The sequence below is a fragment of the Aegilops tauschii genome, chromosome 7 (assembly GCF_002575655.3).
Source record: "Aegilops tauschii subsp. strangulata cultivar AL8/78 chromosome 7, Aet v6.0, whole genome shotgun sequence".
In the NCBI taxonomy this organism is placed as follows: Eukaryota; Viridiplantae; Streptophyta; class Magnoliopsida; order Poales; family Poaceae; genus Aegilops; species Aegilops tauschii.
The window spans coordinates 48,121,874-48,140,703 of NC_053041.3; the positions used below are offsets into that span (position 1 = coordinate 48,121,874).

Genomic DNA, 18,830 nt, shown 5'->3' on the forward strand with positions numbered 1-18,830 from the left:
GCTATAGTAGTCAACGGTTCCAGCATCCGCATCATATGGTTGCATGTCCGCCATGAAGCAAAAAATCTTCTGCCGGCTGTAGCACCATGCAGCTCCGCTGTGAACGATGTACCAAATTTCGTCGTCGGTAGCAGCAAAAGCGGATGACGGTTGCAGCAAAAGGTCGTCGCCGTCGCACCATTGCTTGTGAATGCAACTCCGGTAGTGGTCGGTTCCAGCTTCTTTAGCAGCTGGTTCCAGCAGTTCCAAGCGACGGTTGTAACTTTTGGCGACAGTGGTTCCAGCTTCCCTAGCAATGTCTGCAGCTTCCCGCGACACTGGTTCCAGCATCTCCCCCGCCGGTTCCAGCAAACCTCGTGGTCGGATGTAACATCTAAATTTGCAGCGCATCAGAGGGCATGGCGTCATCGCCCCCAGCCGCCCCTTGCTGCAAAAATCGGGTGCGGCCGTGTCAGGGGAGAGGTAGACGCCGTCCCCTGTTCGTTCGCCGACTTCGGGCTCACCGCATCACCGAAGTTCACTGTCGTGCGTCCTCGTTCCCAGTACCCCGGTGGCTTGTTTGCAGCATTTTTCTGAGCCGCCGTGTGCCGCTCATGGAGTGGAGTAAAAAAGACGGTCGTTTGGTGGCACCGGCAGGCTTGGGCATGGAGCCATGGATTGGGAGCACGCGGGGTTGCTTGTGTGGCCGGAGAGCAAGATGGAGATTGGGGAAGAAGAAGAAGAAGAAGAGATAAGGCAGCAGTGCTATGGGTCCACAAGAACATGTGGCTGGGACGTGGGAGGGAAGGAGCAGCGCCATAGGATCTGTTGTGATCCGACGCAGCGCGCGAGACCGGTCGAAGACTCGGCCGGTCCACCGCTGTTAAACGTTTCCCTTGTTTTCGTCTCCAAATAGCCCCACGCAAACGTCTCCCAATCTCCCATCCGCGGATCCGCCCGTCTCAACTCAGCGCCAGCCCTAGCCCCATCCATGGACCGCGACCGCGGTGAGGACCGCCACACCACCAACCACAGCGGCGAGGACCCCCACCGACGCCGCCGCTGCGACAGCGACGGACATCACCACCGCCACAAGGCTCGGGATTCCGTGGGGCGCCGCGATTCGGCCGGCTGCGAGCCGCTGCCGCCGCCGTCACGGAAACGGAAGGACCACGACAGCGGCGAGCCCGGCCGGGAAGGGGGCAAGCGGCCTAGGGACTCAGTGGATCCGCCTCCGCCGAAGGAGGAAAGGCCACGGCGAGAGCGCAAGCAGCTAGAGTCAGGTGCTAATGGAGATCCACAGCGCGCCGCACCGCCTAATGTAAGGGCGTATCCTCTACTGTTTGTTTTCTTATACTCCATAGTGATGTGATTTATGTTTCTGAAATTTGCGAAGTGATTCCTGATATGCTTGAGTACCAATTTGATGTGATGAACTCATAATTATGCAGTTAGTGATATACCTCTCCTACTACTTTCTGGTTATAAAACCTGTGAGGAAAGGGTTGCTGTTGCATTTGTGTAGTACTCCCTCTGTCCCATAATATAAGAACGTTTTTGACACTACACTAATGTCAAAAACGTTCTTATATTATGGGACGGAGGGAGTAGTTCATAGCGCACATTGCTGCTGAAGATGATATTTACATTGCTGCTGACTGTGATACTTATTTAGTGAATGTATGTATGAGGGCAAGCTGGACTAGTACTTACCGTTTTATGTAGAATAAATTTGGTCTACAGTTCGTTTTCTTTTTAATTAAAACGTTCATGTCAGGTTCATCATTGGATCCATTCATATGCTGACTTTGCATCTTAATTATATTTTTGCAGGATGGTGCTCGGCAGCTGCTCAATTCTGCACCTGCTGTTGCGGTGCCATCTGCTGACCCTGTTCCTTCAAAGGTATATGCTCAATTCTGCATCTGCTGACGAAGTTACTGGAAAATCTAGTGCAGATGGAACTGCAAATTCATCCTCTGGCACAAGTAGCAACTTAAGTCTTGATGCTTTAGCGAAAGCTAAAAAGGCTTTGCAACTGAAGAAGGAATTATCAGCAAAACTCAAGAGATTACCTGTGGTAAGACAATACACCTATTACTGCTAGTCCTTTGCTCCATTCTTCTTTTTAATCTTTTGTAACCATTCTAAGCTCATCTTTGCAACTGAAGAGTGAGGCTGCTGCCAAGAAGGTGTTCGTAGATGCTAAAGTTGCACACTACTGGGACCTGGCTGTCAACTTCTCGGAAGATTCGTCTTGAGCTCAAACTGGTATTCAAGACAATGAGAGCGATTGCTGTGGATCACTCTACTATGCCATTGATTCGAACATATCATTGTCAGACTGTTGATCAACTGAACACATTAAAGAGCTGTTGGATTTTTGCAATATGCTTTCAAATATATCTGCTAAGGCTTATCAATTTGAGAGGAGAGGTTCAGGACCATGGTCCACCCGAACCCATGGTTGGTGCCCTTTGATCTAGTACTGGTTCCCATGTGGACCTGTGCCTGGTTAGTATTCAAATTTCTTGGTTTAGCTTAATCCTCCTCTTCGTTAGCTTGCTCGTAGGGCTGCACCAGCTGGCCTTTTCTGAAAAGGATGGACTGACACTCTTCCCTATGTTACTATAGATTATGAAGCACAGCCCAAAGAATTTAAAAAACATTCTGCTCAAACCTGTCATAGTACAGTACTGTTTATTACTCTGGTTATTTCCCATGAGTTCGGTTGGCTCAGTATTTGTTTTGTGTACACTAGGTAAATTATTTGTACTGAGTAGAACAAAACATAGGTAAAAAGAACCTTTCATACAGTTAATTCTGCTGGTAAGATTTAATCCTTTTTTCTGCAAAATGGGGGAGAACACGGTGGTTTGATGACGTATTTATCTGTTGGTTCGAGTTATGTGTGGTTGCCCTCAGTATCCAACAATTACTTTTGCTTACTCGAAAAATTATATGAGACTAAAGCTCAACATTTTGGATAGACATGTGTTGCTTTCTAAAGAGTGTTGATACAGAAGTGCATCTGGGAAAAAAAACAGATTTTTTTTTCTAAACTCCTTCAGATAGGCGAGAACATGTTTTTTTTTCTTTCCTTTTCTTTTCTTTTCTTTTCTTCTTGAACAACTATGAGAGACTTGGCAATTGGTTGGACATGTTTTTCACGTTATTTAGTACAACAACTCATAATGAACATTTTATTCTACAGTGATGTCAATGTCTACACCTGGGAAGCAGTGCGGTTCATTTCAAAAAAGGAAAAGGAGATTCATTTGACATAGGAATAAGGTCATTTTCAACAAAAAAAGGCAAAGTTAGAAAAAAAATTAGAACTCATGCGAAGTCGTAGGAACTATCATGTGATGTACGGCCTGGAGCATGGGTTCGGCTGAACCATGGCTCTACTTACTATTTTTCATTGTCAGAAGTTATTATGCTGTTTTTTGATGGACGTTGTTGTAAACTTTGACCTAAATTTTTTCGTCACTGAGTATATATTAAACAAGAGCTAGCTAGTCATGCAAAACCACATCTTTTGTTGCTAGGGTTTCACTAAATAACATGTTTGAATTTCCCTTTTACAAAACCATATCTTCTCTAATCTTTCACAACGGTCCCTAAATCAACCTTAGTGGCTTTGGCAGCAAAATTGGCAGCTCAGGTGGTTTTGCGCTAATTTTGCCAAGCCGCTTCCCTTCTCCTCTGTGCTAATTTTGTGCCCTCCCTCCCCCCCTTATCCCCTGCTTGACGATCTCATTGAGGAACACCGGCCGATGGCTGTGACTTATATCCTTCAGCTCATTTCACACCATGCCTCAAGCAGTCAAGCCTCTCCCTCTTCCTCCTTGCCCCCCTCCCCCCCAAGCGCCCACTAGGGAGAAGACGAAGCATGGGGATGCCAGTGTCAATTACTCCCTCCGTTCCTAAATATTTGTCTTTTAAAGATTTCAAATGGACTACCACATACGGATGTATATAGACATATTTTAGAGCGTAGATTCACTCATTTTACTTCGTATGTAGTCACTTGTTGAAATCTCTAGAAAGACAAATATTTAGGAACGGAGGGAGTATTACATTGTTCCCAAAATTAAAAAATGTTCGCAAAATTTTAAAAAAATAATGAATTTTCCCAAAATTTTAAAAATTATCTTGACTTTAAGGAATAAAAATGTTCAAATTAACTGAATAATAAATAAATAAATAAATTTATAAAATGTTCTGAATCTAAAAAAGTGCGGTTTTTAGAAATGTTATGGAATTTAATAAATGACCCAAAATTTCAAAAATTATCTTGACTTTAAGGAATACTCATGAATTGAAAAATGTGTATGAATTGAAAAATCTTCCCTGATTTCAAAATATATTCTTGATTTTGAAAATGGAAATAGAAAAGCAAAAAGAAAAACAAAAAACTAGGAGAAAAGCGAAAGAAAAACCGGCCAAGGACCTTCCCACAACCAACCGGTGGAAGAGGCAAGCATGGGCCGGCCCAAATATAGCATGTCGAAGCGACTTCGGCAGACATTTTTAGCGTTAAATATTGTGACGAATTAATAAAGCTTCACAAGATTGTCTAAAAAAAAGTCTATCTCATTAGGAGGTACAATCGCCGGAAGATAGATGTTTTAATGAGATTGGATCGAAAAGTGAAAATCCTAGCGTCAATGGTACCTACCGGCAAAGTTCTCTTACACTACTGCTATAGAAAAATGTTTCTGCGTGTTTACCAAATATTCATATTTCCGCTTGCTGGCCCACCATGTCCATCACATGCAGGCATGGCAGGAATATGGCAGAGCCACTCTCTCTTCTCTGGCACAATAAATCAAACATTTTATTTCACCATTCTAATTTAAATCAGCTATATCATTTTTACCATAAGTTTATTTTTGAATCTTTTTATATATTTGACCTCTTGGCGCAAAACCTTGAGAACAAAATCAATCTTGGATATATTTCAAATGTGTTTCGTTTCAACCGACTTATTTCACGTCATCTGTTTCAGTCATTTGAAGTTTCGATTTCAATTATTTCAGAAAACATATTTGAATTATTCCAATCAATTATATCAAAAAACAAATTCACAAATTGTTTCACTCAATTCTGGAATCTAATTTCATTTCCCCCCTAAAAAGTGTTTCAATTATAATTCGAAAAGACCGGTTTCATTTTCTCTTTCAAAAACCTGATTCGAGTTATTTCACATGATGATACCATTTCAAATATTTCAAAACATATATTTAAAATGTTCAAAAACCAATTTAAATAGTTTGAACAAAGAAATTTCAATTATTTAGTCCATCATTTTAATTACTTGAGAACTATTCAGGTCATATTTCACTATTTCAAAAATTAAGTTCCTGCATTTCACTTATTTCAGAACATATTCGATTTATAACTAAACAAGATCAAATATTCCAAAGAAAATTTCCTTGTTTATAAAAATAATTTTACTTAATGCAGATAAGATTCCACTATTTCAAAAACTTGAGTTCACTAATTTCAAAACATATTTCACTCTTTGGAAAAAAGCAAACCTTTTCCATAAATTGAAAACATATTTCACTATTTGAAAAAAGTGTATGTTGTTTTAAATGAAAATATGTGTAAGGTATCATGGTGAAAATACGTGACGGGTAATTAATGAACTTTTGACCAAATACACTTTGATCATTGATCAATTTCTATATGTTAGTTGTCCCACGACACGGATCACTTGTTCCTAGAGCTTCCCTTGCCGAAGGAGAAACTGGAGAAGTACATCAATGAGGCCTCGATGACTGGACCATGGAGCCAGAACGCGCTTCGCACCACCACAGATGCTTGGTTGAAGGAAGGGTTGAAATCTCGCTGCATCACTAGGGATTTGAAATGGGGCGTCCTGTCCCACACGAGAAGTAGACAAGGTTTGCCATCTGAGCACTTGGAGATTCTTTAGTATAATTTATCTCTCTCCATGTTTATATCGATGTTCGTCCATGCGATGAATGGGTTTAGGTGTTCTATGTCTTGTTTGATGTGCCGATTGGATATATTTCTAACATGACGTGCGACGCAACCGAGTGGGAGAAGCGGTGACATATCTCAACTATGAATCAGGTATCACATAGGTTTGTGTTTTCGCCATTTCCAGGCCATTATTTCTTCTTCTGGCTTTGAGTGCCTCATGTTAGAGATTTGCAGAGTCTTTAGCAATGACACCAACACAAATATCCCTACTGATTTTTCTCAGTAACACACAGGTGATATCCTATATGCTTATTTTCTACATATTTGTTGCAACTATTCATGTGCACCTATTTTAGTCTATAACCAGAAAGAACAAATGGTTCTTGTGCACATTATCTGCCTTGTACGATGTTCATATTGTTGAGACTTTGAGGTTTGTCCGGAAAGGTTGGAGGACTCGAAAATGAGTTGCCATCTATAGACCTTCAAGGGTAAGCTTGCATTAACCTATGTGAAATTCAAGTCTGCTTCTGTAGGTTGGTCAGAATCCTACATGTGATAACTTCATTAGTTTATTCCTGAGTTTCTTAGTTAATTTATGAGGTAATATCATCGGTAGTCATAGAACTTGCGCTCGATGTTCAATTTGACGCTAGAACTTTAAAAATACAGAATTAAAGTTACTCAACTTGACTCAAGCATGCACATATATACAACCACAAAGTGCATATCTGGGCGTATTCGTGTGTATGGCCTCACCCGTTAGTGAGTGATGGCGCTTAGACGAGGCATTTTTGCACAAAACCCACTTTTATTTTTTATTCAACAAAAAACGACCACCATGATGCATTTTTGCACAAAACCCCCTCATGATTTTTTATTTGCAGAAAATAAGGAAACCAAAAATTAACACCAAAAATGGATGCGCCGGGTCTCGAAACAACAACGTTTACAGCCAGTTTAACCACTCAACCAAACATGTTCACATGTCCACTATGGATAACAAATTTATATGTACTGAACAAAAACACATGGGGAGCTTAAATGGGCTGTAGATACTGCGACCCATTTTGCACGTGCTATTAGTGTGACGTGATGGCCGTAGTGGCCAGACTAGCCTGTTGTAGACGATGGTCCTGGGCACGGCGCCCCCTCATTTTTGGTGTTAATTTCCGTAGTACAGTGGTTGACATTTCTGTAATTAAAAAGATTGTGAGGGGGTTTGTGCAAAAATTTGTTTCCATGCTTGGTTTTTTTGGCGAATAAAACAAATAGAAGGTTTTTTGTGAGTGTAGTGACTCACTGACAGGTGGGGCCATACACATGGATACGCCGCATACGCATTTTGTGACCGTATGTGCACGCGTGAGTCAAGTTAAATGACTGCAATTCTGTATTTTCGAAGTTCTAGCATCAAACTAAACATCGAGCGCAAGTTACATGACTCCCAGTGATATTACCTCTTAATTTACATATGAGATTAATATCTATTTGAGCATGGCTCTCCCGTGTAGGTTTTAAATTCCGCGACATTTGTTTCACCAAGTTTGGAATATGTTGGGACTTCACCATGGAAGTGATTCGTGTTTTCCATATGTTTCGGTTGACAACTAGCGTGACGATCTGCATTAGTCATGGTTTGCTACTGATTCTTTTTTGTTCAGTTACGTATCTTTGACTATCCAACTCCACGAATGAATACATGTACATGTCTTTATTTTCCTGTTTTGTCTTGAGAACACACATACTGAGTTATGCAGTGTACATGTTCACCAAATCCGTGTCCGTAAAGGTTCATGCAAGTTTTATTATTTAAATCTAGGAGTAGTATTTTTTTGAATTTACTATTCATAAGCGAGCAGGTGATATCATGTTCAAAATCCGCGTCCGTAAATGTCCATGCAAGTTTTCGTTTTAAATATTAACCGTACACTCTGATGCATCTGACACACAAACACATGCAAGTTTCTCCTTTTCTCAGTCAAACCATCCCATACAATACACGTTTCCCCAAAAAGAATTCCATACACGTTTTCCCAAAAAAAGTTCCCATACACGTAGCACCAGTTTGACATAATGCCGATTTTTAAAGATAAAATAAAATAAATATGAACATTTGATCATCAGTTTAACAAGATTGTTAATCAGATCGTTCTAAAATATATTAGTCAATACATTTGTTATTGTGTAAATAAATAATAAAACTTTATTTATATGTTGAAGCTGCAAATAGTAGAAAAAAATAGCAAACCAATTTTCATTTCAGGTTGGATTTAAAAATAACATTTCCTTTTCTTTCATTGAATGAACGCAAAATATTCACCACACACTCTGACGCATCGAATACACAAATGCACGCAAGTTTTCCTTCCTTTTTTCCCATCAAAGCATCCCATACACGTTTGCTCAACAACAACAAAAATCCGTTAGACGTAACAACAGCTGGACGTAATTTTGATTTTTTAAGCTAAAATGAAATTAATATGCACACTAGACCATCAGTTTAACAAAACTATTAGTCAGCTTGATCTAAAACTATATTAGTAAATACATTTCATATTGTGTAAATAAATAATAAAACTTTATTCAGACGTTGAAGCTGCAAATAGTATAGAAAAATAGCAAAACCGTTCTCATTATGTAAAAAATCAGGGGCGGAATATAAATATAAAATTTTACCCGTAAAGATGAATGTGAAATATAAGTCTAAACAAAAAGGCAATACAATTACCACTTGATAGAAATGTAAGTTTCGGTAGAACAGCAAGGACACAAAAACTATATGACTTAAAATTCAAGGGATTGACTATTTCTCAGTAGACTTAAAAATATTGTTTATCGATGATATTCATAGCAATCCAACGATAACCTTCTTATTCTTTCTAATTACATGAAGCTATCAAGTGGTTCTTACCAACTATCGCAAAATAAATCCTTTACATAGCGACTATTTATCTTACACTTGTCCAAGAACTCGCAGAGCTAATATGTTTCGTACCAATTTCATATAAATATTTGGTTGCGGGTGAAAATAGTGGCAATAAAAGATTAGTTAGAGAGATACATAGATAGATTTTTCATTCATGGAATAAGATGAGAAATTTGTTGTTAGATAGATAGATTAATTTCTCTCTCTCTCTCTCTCTCGCGCGCGCTCGCATATGGAATAAGATGAGGAATTTGTTGTTTTTCCCCTGCGAGTTTTTTCATAGGTGTGCATGCATGGTTATCGATGTTTTGTTTCGTATCAATCTGGTTTTAGTGAGATGTTTATATGCAATCTGGATCACACAGGTATGAAAGAAAAATGAAACGTGCTTTATAAATTAAGTTTGTACCCTAAATAACATTTCAAAACTATTTAACAAGTAAAATAATATCATATTTAGGTTTTACATATTTTTCTAAGCAAATTCCATATATAACATGTTAAACTCGGAGTTAGAGTTTAAAAGATATGGTAATTTTTAAAAATAATTTGTTTTAGATGGACCGCGAATTGATTAACCCAAAAATCAGTGGTTTTCTACTAAAATACAAAAAACGACTCATTTTGACTTAAATATGGATCGCGGGTTAATTTCTTGAAAAGGCAGGGGGTTTTCTGGAAAGCTGCAAAAAAGGTTTACCTCTCACTCAAATGTGTATTGTAGGTTAATCCAGAGAGAAGACATGGGTTTTTCTGTATAATTGTGTGACACACATGCAGAAACACTCCTTCCTTTATTGGTAGTACTAGCAAAAGAATTTGTGCATTGCAACGGGAGAAAAAAATACGACACAACCTAACTCAACAACCATAACTCAAGACCCAATAGATCCACTTCCTTTATTTCAATATGACATCCCATATTTGTTGCCGTTTATACTCCTTTCCACCCTCGTCGACGGTGGCCTCAGTGCTCACAAAATGACAACTTGTTTGAATGTAGTCAATCCTAAGGCGTCTCTCTCGCTTAAGATGAGAAATTTGCTTTATCATCGCCGCCCCCCCCCCCCCCCCCCCCCCCGAGGTTTTGCTGAGGCATTCATACGTGCTTCTAGGATGAGGTTTTTCATAGCCAATCTTGCTTTGCTTAGGTTTTCTTTTTCAATCCTGATTGGCAGAAAGAAAGACGGATCATGCACTATTGCTTAATGTTGCACCCTAAATAACATTTTAAAAATGGTTAACAGGTAAAATAGTATCATATTTATATTCTACATATGTTTTAAGAAAATTCCATATATAACATGTTAAAATTGAAGTTAGGCTTTAAAAGGTATAGATATTTATTAAAAGCATTTGATATGGACTGCAGGTTGATTATCAAAAACAACAGAGAATTCTCTACAAAAGCGAAATATTTTCCTAATGTCACTTCAAACCAGGCTGCTGGTTGATTACCTGAAAAAGCAAGGGGTTCTCTGCAAAAGCAGAAGACTCACTTAAACTGCATTGCAGGTTGATTACTAGAAACATCATAGAGTTTTATGCAAAAAAGCGACTAGGCATAGATGTATATATAAAGTGGTATAGATAAAGTGCAATCGTACGTGAATATATGTGAAGTTTTTCTTTTTTCAAAAACATGAAGTCTGAGGGCTCTTTAATGACAGGGACACAACTGTCGGTATGTAGTATTTGGATATTCATCCCCTCAAGCGGTCATGCATGATGCATCCCGTTGCTTTTCCCACACACCGCCTTCGTGATTCGCTAGATCGGCTCCCTCCGGTAGTAAGAAACCACTGCCTCGTTGAAACCAGCCCAGGGAATGAACCCAGCTGAATTATGTTAAGGAGGTCTCAGAAAATCAAACCCCACGCAAAATTTAACCAGATGGCTAAATCGCTGGCGAGGAGGTGAGAAAGATGTCTAATTTTATTTTTGGACCGCGACGTTTATCAAAAAGTTCTTTATGCATGTGTCATTTTCTTTAATGACATATGGCGATATTAACTAGTTTCTCGCGCCATGTGTTTTCTAATCAAAGAAAAAACTTTCCCGTTCATTATCTAAAGTTTACACCCAATTTCTCGCCCCATTTTTTCCACCCTGCAATCCCCCCCCCTAATTTATTGCGCCTTGTGATTCCGGCTTGAGGCCATGTGTTTCTAGCTCAATTTGTCAGAACATGTGTTTCCTTCAGAAATTTTCCGGCCCAATTTTAGGCGGGAAAAAGCTTCTAAACAACCGACTGATCTTCTCGCCGCATCTGCCGCTTGCGCGGTCGTCAGATTGCAACCCTCTGGTCCTTTGGATCATGGTTGCACATGCGCCTTGGTACCACGCACCGATTGCCTTTGGCGATAGCATGCAACGATGACCACATGTGCGAGGCAACGATTTTGCAGAAACAGAAATCAATCGTTCAATCCCCTCGACGAATCTAGCACCTACTCCCTCGTTTTCTCGCCTTCAATCCCCCCGGTCTCGTCTCTCTCCCCATGATGCTCTAACACTTCCTCCCTTCAATCTGCTTTTAAAATCATCCACGGCCCAAGCTCAAGCCATGGCGGACGGGGGTGTCAATCTGCTTCCCAAATCATCCACAGTCCAAGCTCCATCCATAGCGAGCGGTGGTGTTGATCTGTTTCCCAAATCATCCATGCGGCCAAGCTCCGGCGATGGTGAACGACGGTGTCAATCTGCTTTCCAGATTATTCACAACCCAAGCTCTAGCCATGGCGGAAGGAGAAGATAGAAGATATTTGATTTTGCAGCAAAGGGTCTGTTGCAACTACAACAAATCTCTTTTTGCAAAAGGCCCTACTGAAGTATAAAAAAACTCACAAAAATGATTCTGTAACAAGAAATTTGTTGTGAAAAAGTTTCTACAACAAGACCTTTGTTGCGAAAAAACTCGTAAAACTGACTCTGCAACAAGATCTTTGCTGCGAAAAAAAAATCTACAACGAGCCCTCAGTTGCAGAAAAACTTATAAAAATGGTTCTGCAACAAGACCTTTGTTGCAAAAAATTTCTAAACAAGACGTCTGTTGCAGAAAAACTCAGAAAAATGATTCTGCAACAAGACCTTTGTTGCGAAAATTTTTTATAACAAGACCTCTGTTGCAAAAAAATTCTGTAACAAGACCTCAGTTGCAGAAAATACCGCAACAACACATTTGGTGCAAAGATGACTTGTCACATAGATAGATCGGACGCCATGCGCAGCTCCATCCAATGGTCACGGATGCGGCGGATCTTTTTATATTATCCGCCGGCGGACGCGTAGCATCGCCCATTTCTGGCGTGTGTTTCCCACCTAAAATTTTCGCATCGTGTGTCTCCTGGCTATTTATTTTGTTGAGTGATCGAGGAAGACCTAGCTACTAGCTAGGCCCACTCCAGCACGCGCTAACAAAACCTACTCGGGCTCTACAACCAAAACGAAACCAAACCGGATACAAAACGAGTAGGATACGGACGCCTACACAATCGTTCAGCACGCATGCCAACTTTGTATGCGTTTCACCTTTCAAAAGAGTTGCGCGAGCACGATCCGTAGCTACAGGGTGTGAAGCAACAACACACGCCCGCCACCGGTGGAAGAAGCCATCGCCGCATCATAAAGAACAGGCCGCATCACAAAGAACAAGCCGGTGTCCGGACGAGAAACATCTACAAGAACTGCAAGCGTCCCGAGCAGCCCCGGCCGTCGTACGTCCTTCTCTGCGCCCCCACCGCCCGTTTCACGAGCAACAGGCAGCAGCATCGAGGAACATGAATGGAGGGGTCGAGAAACCGGCAAGCAGCAGCGCATTATTCAGTCCCAAGGATGCTGGTTTAGGCAGACGCAGATCGTCGTACAGGGAGATGCTGGAGGACGAGGAAAGGGACATGGTTACATATCGTACTAACTGGGAACACGTTTGGGGCCCCACATGTGGTTCCTTCTAAGACTACAGTCAGTAATCTACTCTTCTGATCCATGCTCTATTATTACTGTACTAATTAGAGGCATGACAGGAGCTAACTAGTTGCATCTTTCACTTTGTTTGGCTGCAGCGTTTGTGACTCCCACACTATATACATATGGAAGGATCCCAATAGATGCTATGCCCCGCAGTTTCTTGCAGAGCTTCTCCATACAAGTCATGGAGAATGAAGAGTGGAGAATCAGGTGGCCACTGGAGGTATAGGGCTTCATTGCCGCTCGAGACTATGTGGATCACAACCGCAACATTCTCTTCAGCCGTACGAGGGATGATCCCCAAATCCTGACCCACCAGGTATTTTCTTCTTCTTAATTCTCTTGTCGTCGTTACTAATAACATAACCTAATCTGGTATATTGCCCTCTGCACCAGCGCATCTTCCTCATCCAGACTTGACCTGTATCTCTAGACATAACACCAAACTGAGAAGCTTTTTCGCTGCCTGCATATATATATGGGTGGAGAGGGGATGGCGGTCGCTTGTTAAGTTGGTTTTATTTTTGAAAACATTATTTAATTGTAAAAGGAAACTGCCTTTAGGGTGTTCAACTACTATTTGGATATGGTCCACTGAATTGTAACAACTGATGCTCTTGCAGGATCCATTTTTGCAGTTGACTGGCCCTTTGTCGCCCAATTGTGTTGTCGGACCCTATTGACTTCGAAATTCAACTAAAAGTGAAGGGCACAACATATTCTGAAGATGAAACACTGATGGATCGTTGGTTTCAAAACGGACATTGTGAGGGACCCTATGATGAACTTGCCTGCCGTCGCTGGAGGGGTAATTTTTGCGCATTAGAGGTCACCTCTGCGCTGATTGGTAGCACGGTTGCAGCAACCGTCATCTGTGCTGATATTATAGAAGGGTCATGGCCTGATGATTTCAGAGGTCGCGTGGTTTGCCGCATTGCTCCCTTGGATAAGGAGCTTGTGCTGCTGGACTCTGGAGAAGGACCGTTGCAGGTGGATCCAGATGGACGTATCATCCTTCAAAGGGGTGTTGCGAGTGTGCAATGCGAGGGAATGCTCACGGTTTCGGTGGATGCCTACTCAAAGACAGGTGTTCGTCATGCAGACTGCGTTGAATTCAGGCCCAGAGTCTCTCTCACAAGTAAAGGTACTTGCAACCTTGGATTCTGCAGGGTGCAGTTTATTGTTGGTTGGTCCTATATCTGCAACAAGGATGATCTGATGTACAGTGGCAACTGAGCTGAACTGCATCTATATCTAGTGTTCCCATCCCAGTTGAAAACATGTTAAGGATGTCGGGGAGCTAATTATGTGGTAGTGTAACAAGTGTGCAAACATTTTCAGAGGTCATGTTACTATTTATAAGTCGTGTTTGGTCAAGTGTCAGTGGCTGCATGCATCACTCTGATGCAGAGACCTGGGGCTATCCCCCATTTCAAAAAAAAAGGTGCCAGTATCTCGGAACACCATGCTTCAGGAACTGTTTAACTGTTGTGGCCAGTCTATATGCTCTACTTTGTTGTTCTGTTATCGTGAAATGGTAGAACCGGCCGTGAGATCGCTTGAAAAAAAATGTTTGGAACTAGTACACTTTCCATATTTGTGTATCGGGTGTAATTCTCTTTTGCGGTTTTGATTTTATGTCTGCAAACAAAATGCCGTTAAGTGACAGTCATTGATTGATCCCTCAACACACAATGGGCATCACTGGCTCCTTTTCTCCAACTCTTTCTTACATTTTAGACATATAAGAATAAGAGACGAAAAGGAAAGTTATTATTTCCGTAAAAAACACCAACAAAATGCCTTAGTTGACTACGCCACCAGCAAGGCCGGGCCAATAACAGGGTGAGGTGGACGTTTTTTTTCAGCCCTGTTTTTGGTGAGGGTTGGTTTATGGTTTTCTTTTTCTGGTGTTTTGGCTTAGGGTCTATCTAGGATACATCTAGATGTTACATGACATAGTTATGTCACATCTAAACTGATTTTCACTCTGTTTGTGGTCTATTTTTTTGTCCTAGTTTTTTAGTTTCTTATTCCTGCATTATATATTTGTGGGAGGTTAGATGTGACATCCTTGAAAAACATCTAGATGTGAATTAGACAAATTGTTTGGCTTATATATTTTTTGGTTTCCTGTGTATCTCTTCTGGTTTTCATTTTTTTTTAGAACCATGCATACACTATGCGATGGTAGTAATATACTCCTCAACCATCTGTTGCCTCACTGAATCATGCACTCCTGCCACCACTTTGTGATCACCTGATGCCCTTGTTGTGGCTGCAATCTGGTGAGCCAGCTCGTTCCGAGCTCAGTTGATCACCCTGACCTCAAATCTTTGGAAGGCATTTGAGGTCTTCTTTATGTCAGCTATGATTGCATAGCTAGACGACTTGCAGGGATCCTCCGAGAGCAAGTTCCGGCCCACTGCAGCGCAATCCACCTCCAGGATTATAGGTCCCCCATAAACGTTCAACCGTTCAGACATTCCCATCAGTACAGCAGCTGCCTCTGCCTCTTCTACCGAGGTGCACTGGTTCAGCCGGCATCCGACAGACAAGTGGACAAAACCCCGATGATCTCGAGCTACTGCTCCTCCCCAAGTGTCCCCTAATTCTTTAAGAAAGGCCGCATCACAGTTGATTTTTACATATCCAACTGCAGGTGCTATCCAGCGATTATTTTTCAGGGGTACAGGCTTGGTTGTGCTCTGATCAAAAAGTGTGATTGCTTGCTTGCTATCAGGCATGTTAGCTGCCTGCTCGGCCGCTAGCAAATCTTCGCCCAGTCTGAGGAGTTGATGCACTGCTCCCGTGACAGTATCCTTCCCATCCCCATGGATGGTGTTGTTCCTGAGGCTCCAGGTTTTCCACTGTATCATCAAGATGTTGCTTCTGATGCTAGCTGATTGTGGCAGAAGGAGGTTCTGAAGCCAATCCTCCCCCGTTCGTCTGAACTCAACTTCCTTGGGGATGTCCCATTTAACCCTCATGGCAGCTCTCAACGCCCTGCTTCTTGTGCATGAGACAACCGCATGGAACTCATCTTCACTTTCCATTCCACATAAATCACATATATCTTCCTTCACAATGGTCCTTCTGAAGGTGTTGTGTTTTGTTGCCAAAGCTTGGGTCGCCACTCTCCACCCAATTTTTTTTGTTTTCTCTGGAATGTTTGCTTTCCATATGACATCCCAAATGCTTTCTGTTCCCGGGTTCACTCGACGAGCTAGAGGGAGCCTCCCTTCCATTTCTTCTTAGTGTGACAGCATGTTTGTAGGCGCTCCTGACAGTAAAGACATCAAACTTTTCATAGTGCCAAGCCACACAATCCTCTACTTCAGCAGAGGGGATTCGGATTTTGCAGATTTCGTCTGCATCAAAAGCATGAAAAATTCTCCTTATGAGGTCAACGTTCCATTCCTTTGTGTCCGAAAGCATTAGTTGGTTGACCCATCTCAGTCTGGAGCGACTTATGAAAGCGCTGTTTTTAGGCCTTCGTCTCGTGGAATCCATTGGTCTCTCTCAATTTGGATTTTCCTTCCGCTGCCCACTCTCCAGATGAGACCCTTTTTCAGAAGCTCGAGTCCAAATTCAATACCTCGCCACGCGGGGGAAGCATCTGAGGAGAATACAGTATTCAGTAATTCACCATTGGGGTAGTATTTAGATTTTAGGACCCGGGCACACAAGCTGTTCGGAAATTGCAGCAACCTCCATCCCTGCCTGGCTAGCAGCACTTGATTGAAATAATGCATATCTCGGAAACCTATGCCTCCATCCCTCTTAGGTTTTGTCATATTCTCCCATGACATCCAATGAACTTTTCTATGTTCATCCTTGTCTCCCCACCAGAAGTCTCTGATTATTTTTTCATACTTATCGCAGAAGCTTTGGTTGAGCTTGAAAACCCCCATGACGTATACAGGCAAAGATTGTACAATTGATTTAACATGGACTTCTTTTGCCGCTTGGGACATGAATCTTTCATTCCAGTTATTACATCTCTTTCCAAATTTGTCCAAGATCGGTTGGAAGTTCTCATCTTTCATTCTTCCCTCCGGTGTTGGCAGCCCCAAATACTTACCCTCAAATGTTGAAGTTTCCACTCCTAGGGTGTTCATAATATCTTTCCTTACATTTTCTGGACATGCCTCACTCAAGAGTACGGAACACTTACTTTAAGGCTCAACAATTGACCCGAGCATTTCTGAAAAAGGTCTAAGAGCTCCTTCACTTTTCTTGCTTGATCTACAGTGGCTTTGAAGAATAGCAAATTGTCATCCGCGAAGAGGAGATTTGATATACCCGACTGCCTCGAGCGATTTTTAGTGGGGAGATAGTACTTTTTTCTACTTCTCTGTTTAGTAAGGTGGCCAATCCATCAGCCACAAGTAAGAAGAGGTATGGACTCAACGGATCCCCCTGCCTCAGGCCTCTCGAGGGCACAAATGCATCCAGCAGCACACCATTGCATTTAACCAAAAAGGTGACTGACCTCACGCATATCATCACCGATCTAATCCACTTCTGATCAAAGCTCAGTTGTATAAGAGCACCCTCAAGAAAATCCCAATCAACCCTGTCATAGGCTTTGGCCAAGTCCAATTTGTAAGCACAATGGGTATCTCTCCGGTTCTTGCTGTGTTGGATTTTATGGAAGCACTCAAAAGCGATGATCGCATTGTTAGTGATCAGTCTCCCCGGGATGAAGGCACTTTGAGTTTCAGAAATGAGATCACTGCTTGTTTCCGGGACGATGACACCTCCCCGCATACTACTTCTTTCAAAAGGAGATGCGCGTAATGCTGCCGAGAATCTCATCTCTTGGAGATCCTCCAGGAGCTTACAATCGCGCTGCCCATGCCCTAGATGGCCACAAGCACTACAAAACCTAGGGAGCCTCTCATATTTTACATTCAGCTTGTACATTTTCCTTCAGCACTACCATAAGTCTCTAACTTACTCCTAATGGGTTCATCCACATCATGGTTAACGCGAACACGCATATAGTTGCCCCAGATTCTACCATCCTTGTTAGCATCCACTTCTAGCACCTCACCAAGCTCGGCGCCGAGGGCACGGGCCACCGACTCAAAGAGCATGATCGGAGGTGCATCGTAGATGCGTGCCCACATTGGCATGTGGGCGACCTCCACATCACCTGGCCTGGCGCTCCCGTCCACCGCCACCATGAGGAAGGCGTCTCCTTTATGGGTCCACGACCCATTGTTAAGGATGAACCTGAGGTCCCCCTCGCGCTCAAACTCGAGGGTGAAGCGGTTGTTCTTGAGTGGAGTGTAGCTGAGGCGCCCCCTCAACCCCCACTTACTCTTGAGCTCATGGAAGAGCCCGTTGATGTTGAAGATCTGCACCAAAAAGAATAGGCCGACGGCGATCCACCTTGATCGCATGTCTGCCCTCTGCCTCGCCAAGTTCAGCTCCACCACATTTGACCTCTGCATCTCCATGTTAACAGGGAACACGGGAGCTATCACATGTTCATTCACATCATACCTTGCTCCGTGGGAATCCTGTACTCTTTGGCCGACAGGGGTGCAGAACAAGTCTCCCCTGTCCCTTGAGGAGCCACCATGGACTAGTTGCCTCGAGCCCAGCTCCGAGTCGCCCGTGGCGGCTACCTCTCCACCAGGGTTCATTGGCGCCTTGTCCCTGCGGTTGCTCTGATCAGCCATGGTTAGCACGCTCTTGTCGATGTTATGCTGCGGAGGGTGTGTGGAGGTCAGGTCCGCCCCAATCTGAAACTTTATACCATCTGATCCTCTCTCCCCTAATGATGATTGTATCTCCATACAGGGCACAATTTGATTTTCCTTCCCATCGATGATCCCTGGATTTGCTAATTGGTGATCCTTTTCCTTTCCCTTGTCCGGCGGATCCTTTGCGTGTTGACCTCCGATCTCCCTTTCCCTGGATTCTTGGTTTCCTCCTAAATTACCAGCGTACAGATACTTTCTCATATCCCCTATCCTGCACT

General features: G+C 42.4%; 2 protein-coding genes across 4 annotated transcripts; one reads left to right on the forward strand and one right to left on the reverse strand.

The window, feature by feature from the left end:
* The first annotated feature begins 200 nt into the window (after positions 1-200).
* On the forward strand, positions 201-2,402 carry LOC109736564 (uncharacterized). 3 transcript variants are annotated; one of them, XR_005762252.3, is made up of 4 exons: positions 264-1,300; positions 1,813-1,884; positions 1,938-2,059; positions 2,151-2,402. XR_005762252.3 is itself a non-coding variant. In XM_020295780.4 (4 exons), exons 1-4 carry the CDS (start codon positions 1,269-1,271, stop codon positions 2,238-2,240), a joined length of 321 nt encoding a protein of 106 aa, XP_020151369.1. In that variant the 5' UTR covers positions 850-1,268; the 3' UTR covers positions 2,241-2,402. The 3 variants fall into 3 exon arrangements, 2 of the variants coding, with proteins under 2 accessions (XP_020151368.1, XP_020151369.1); XM_020295780.4 differs by having other exon boundaries at positions 850-1,300; positions 1,933-2,059; XM_020295779.4 differs by having other exon boundaries at positions 201-1,300; positions 1,813-2,059.
* A 12,742-nt stretch (positions 2,403-15,144) lies between these two features.
* Positions 15,145-15,825, reverse strand: LOC141026774 (uncharacterized). Its single transcript, XM_073503624.1, has one exon. The coding sequence runs from the start codon at positions 15,823-15,825 to the stop codon at positions 15,145-15,147; it is 681 nt and encodes a 226-aa protein (XP_073359725.1).
* Between the last annotated feature and the right edge of the window lie 3,005 nt (positions 15,826-18,830).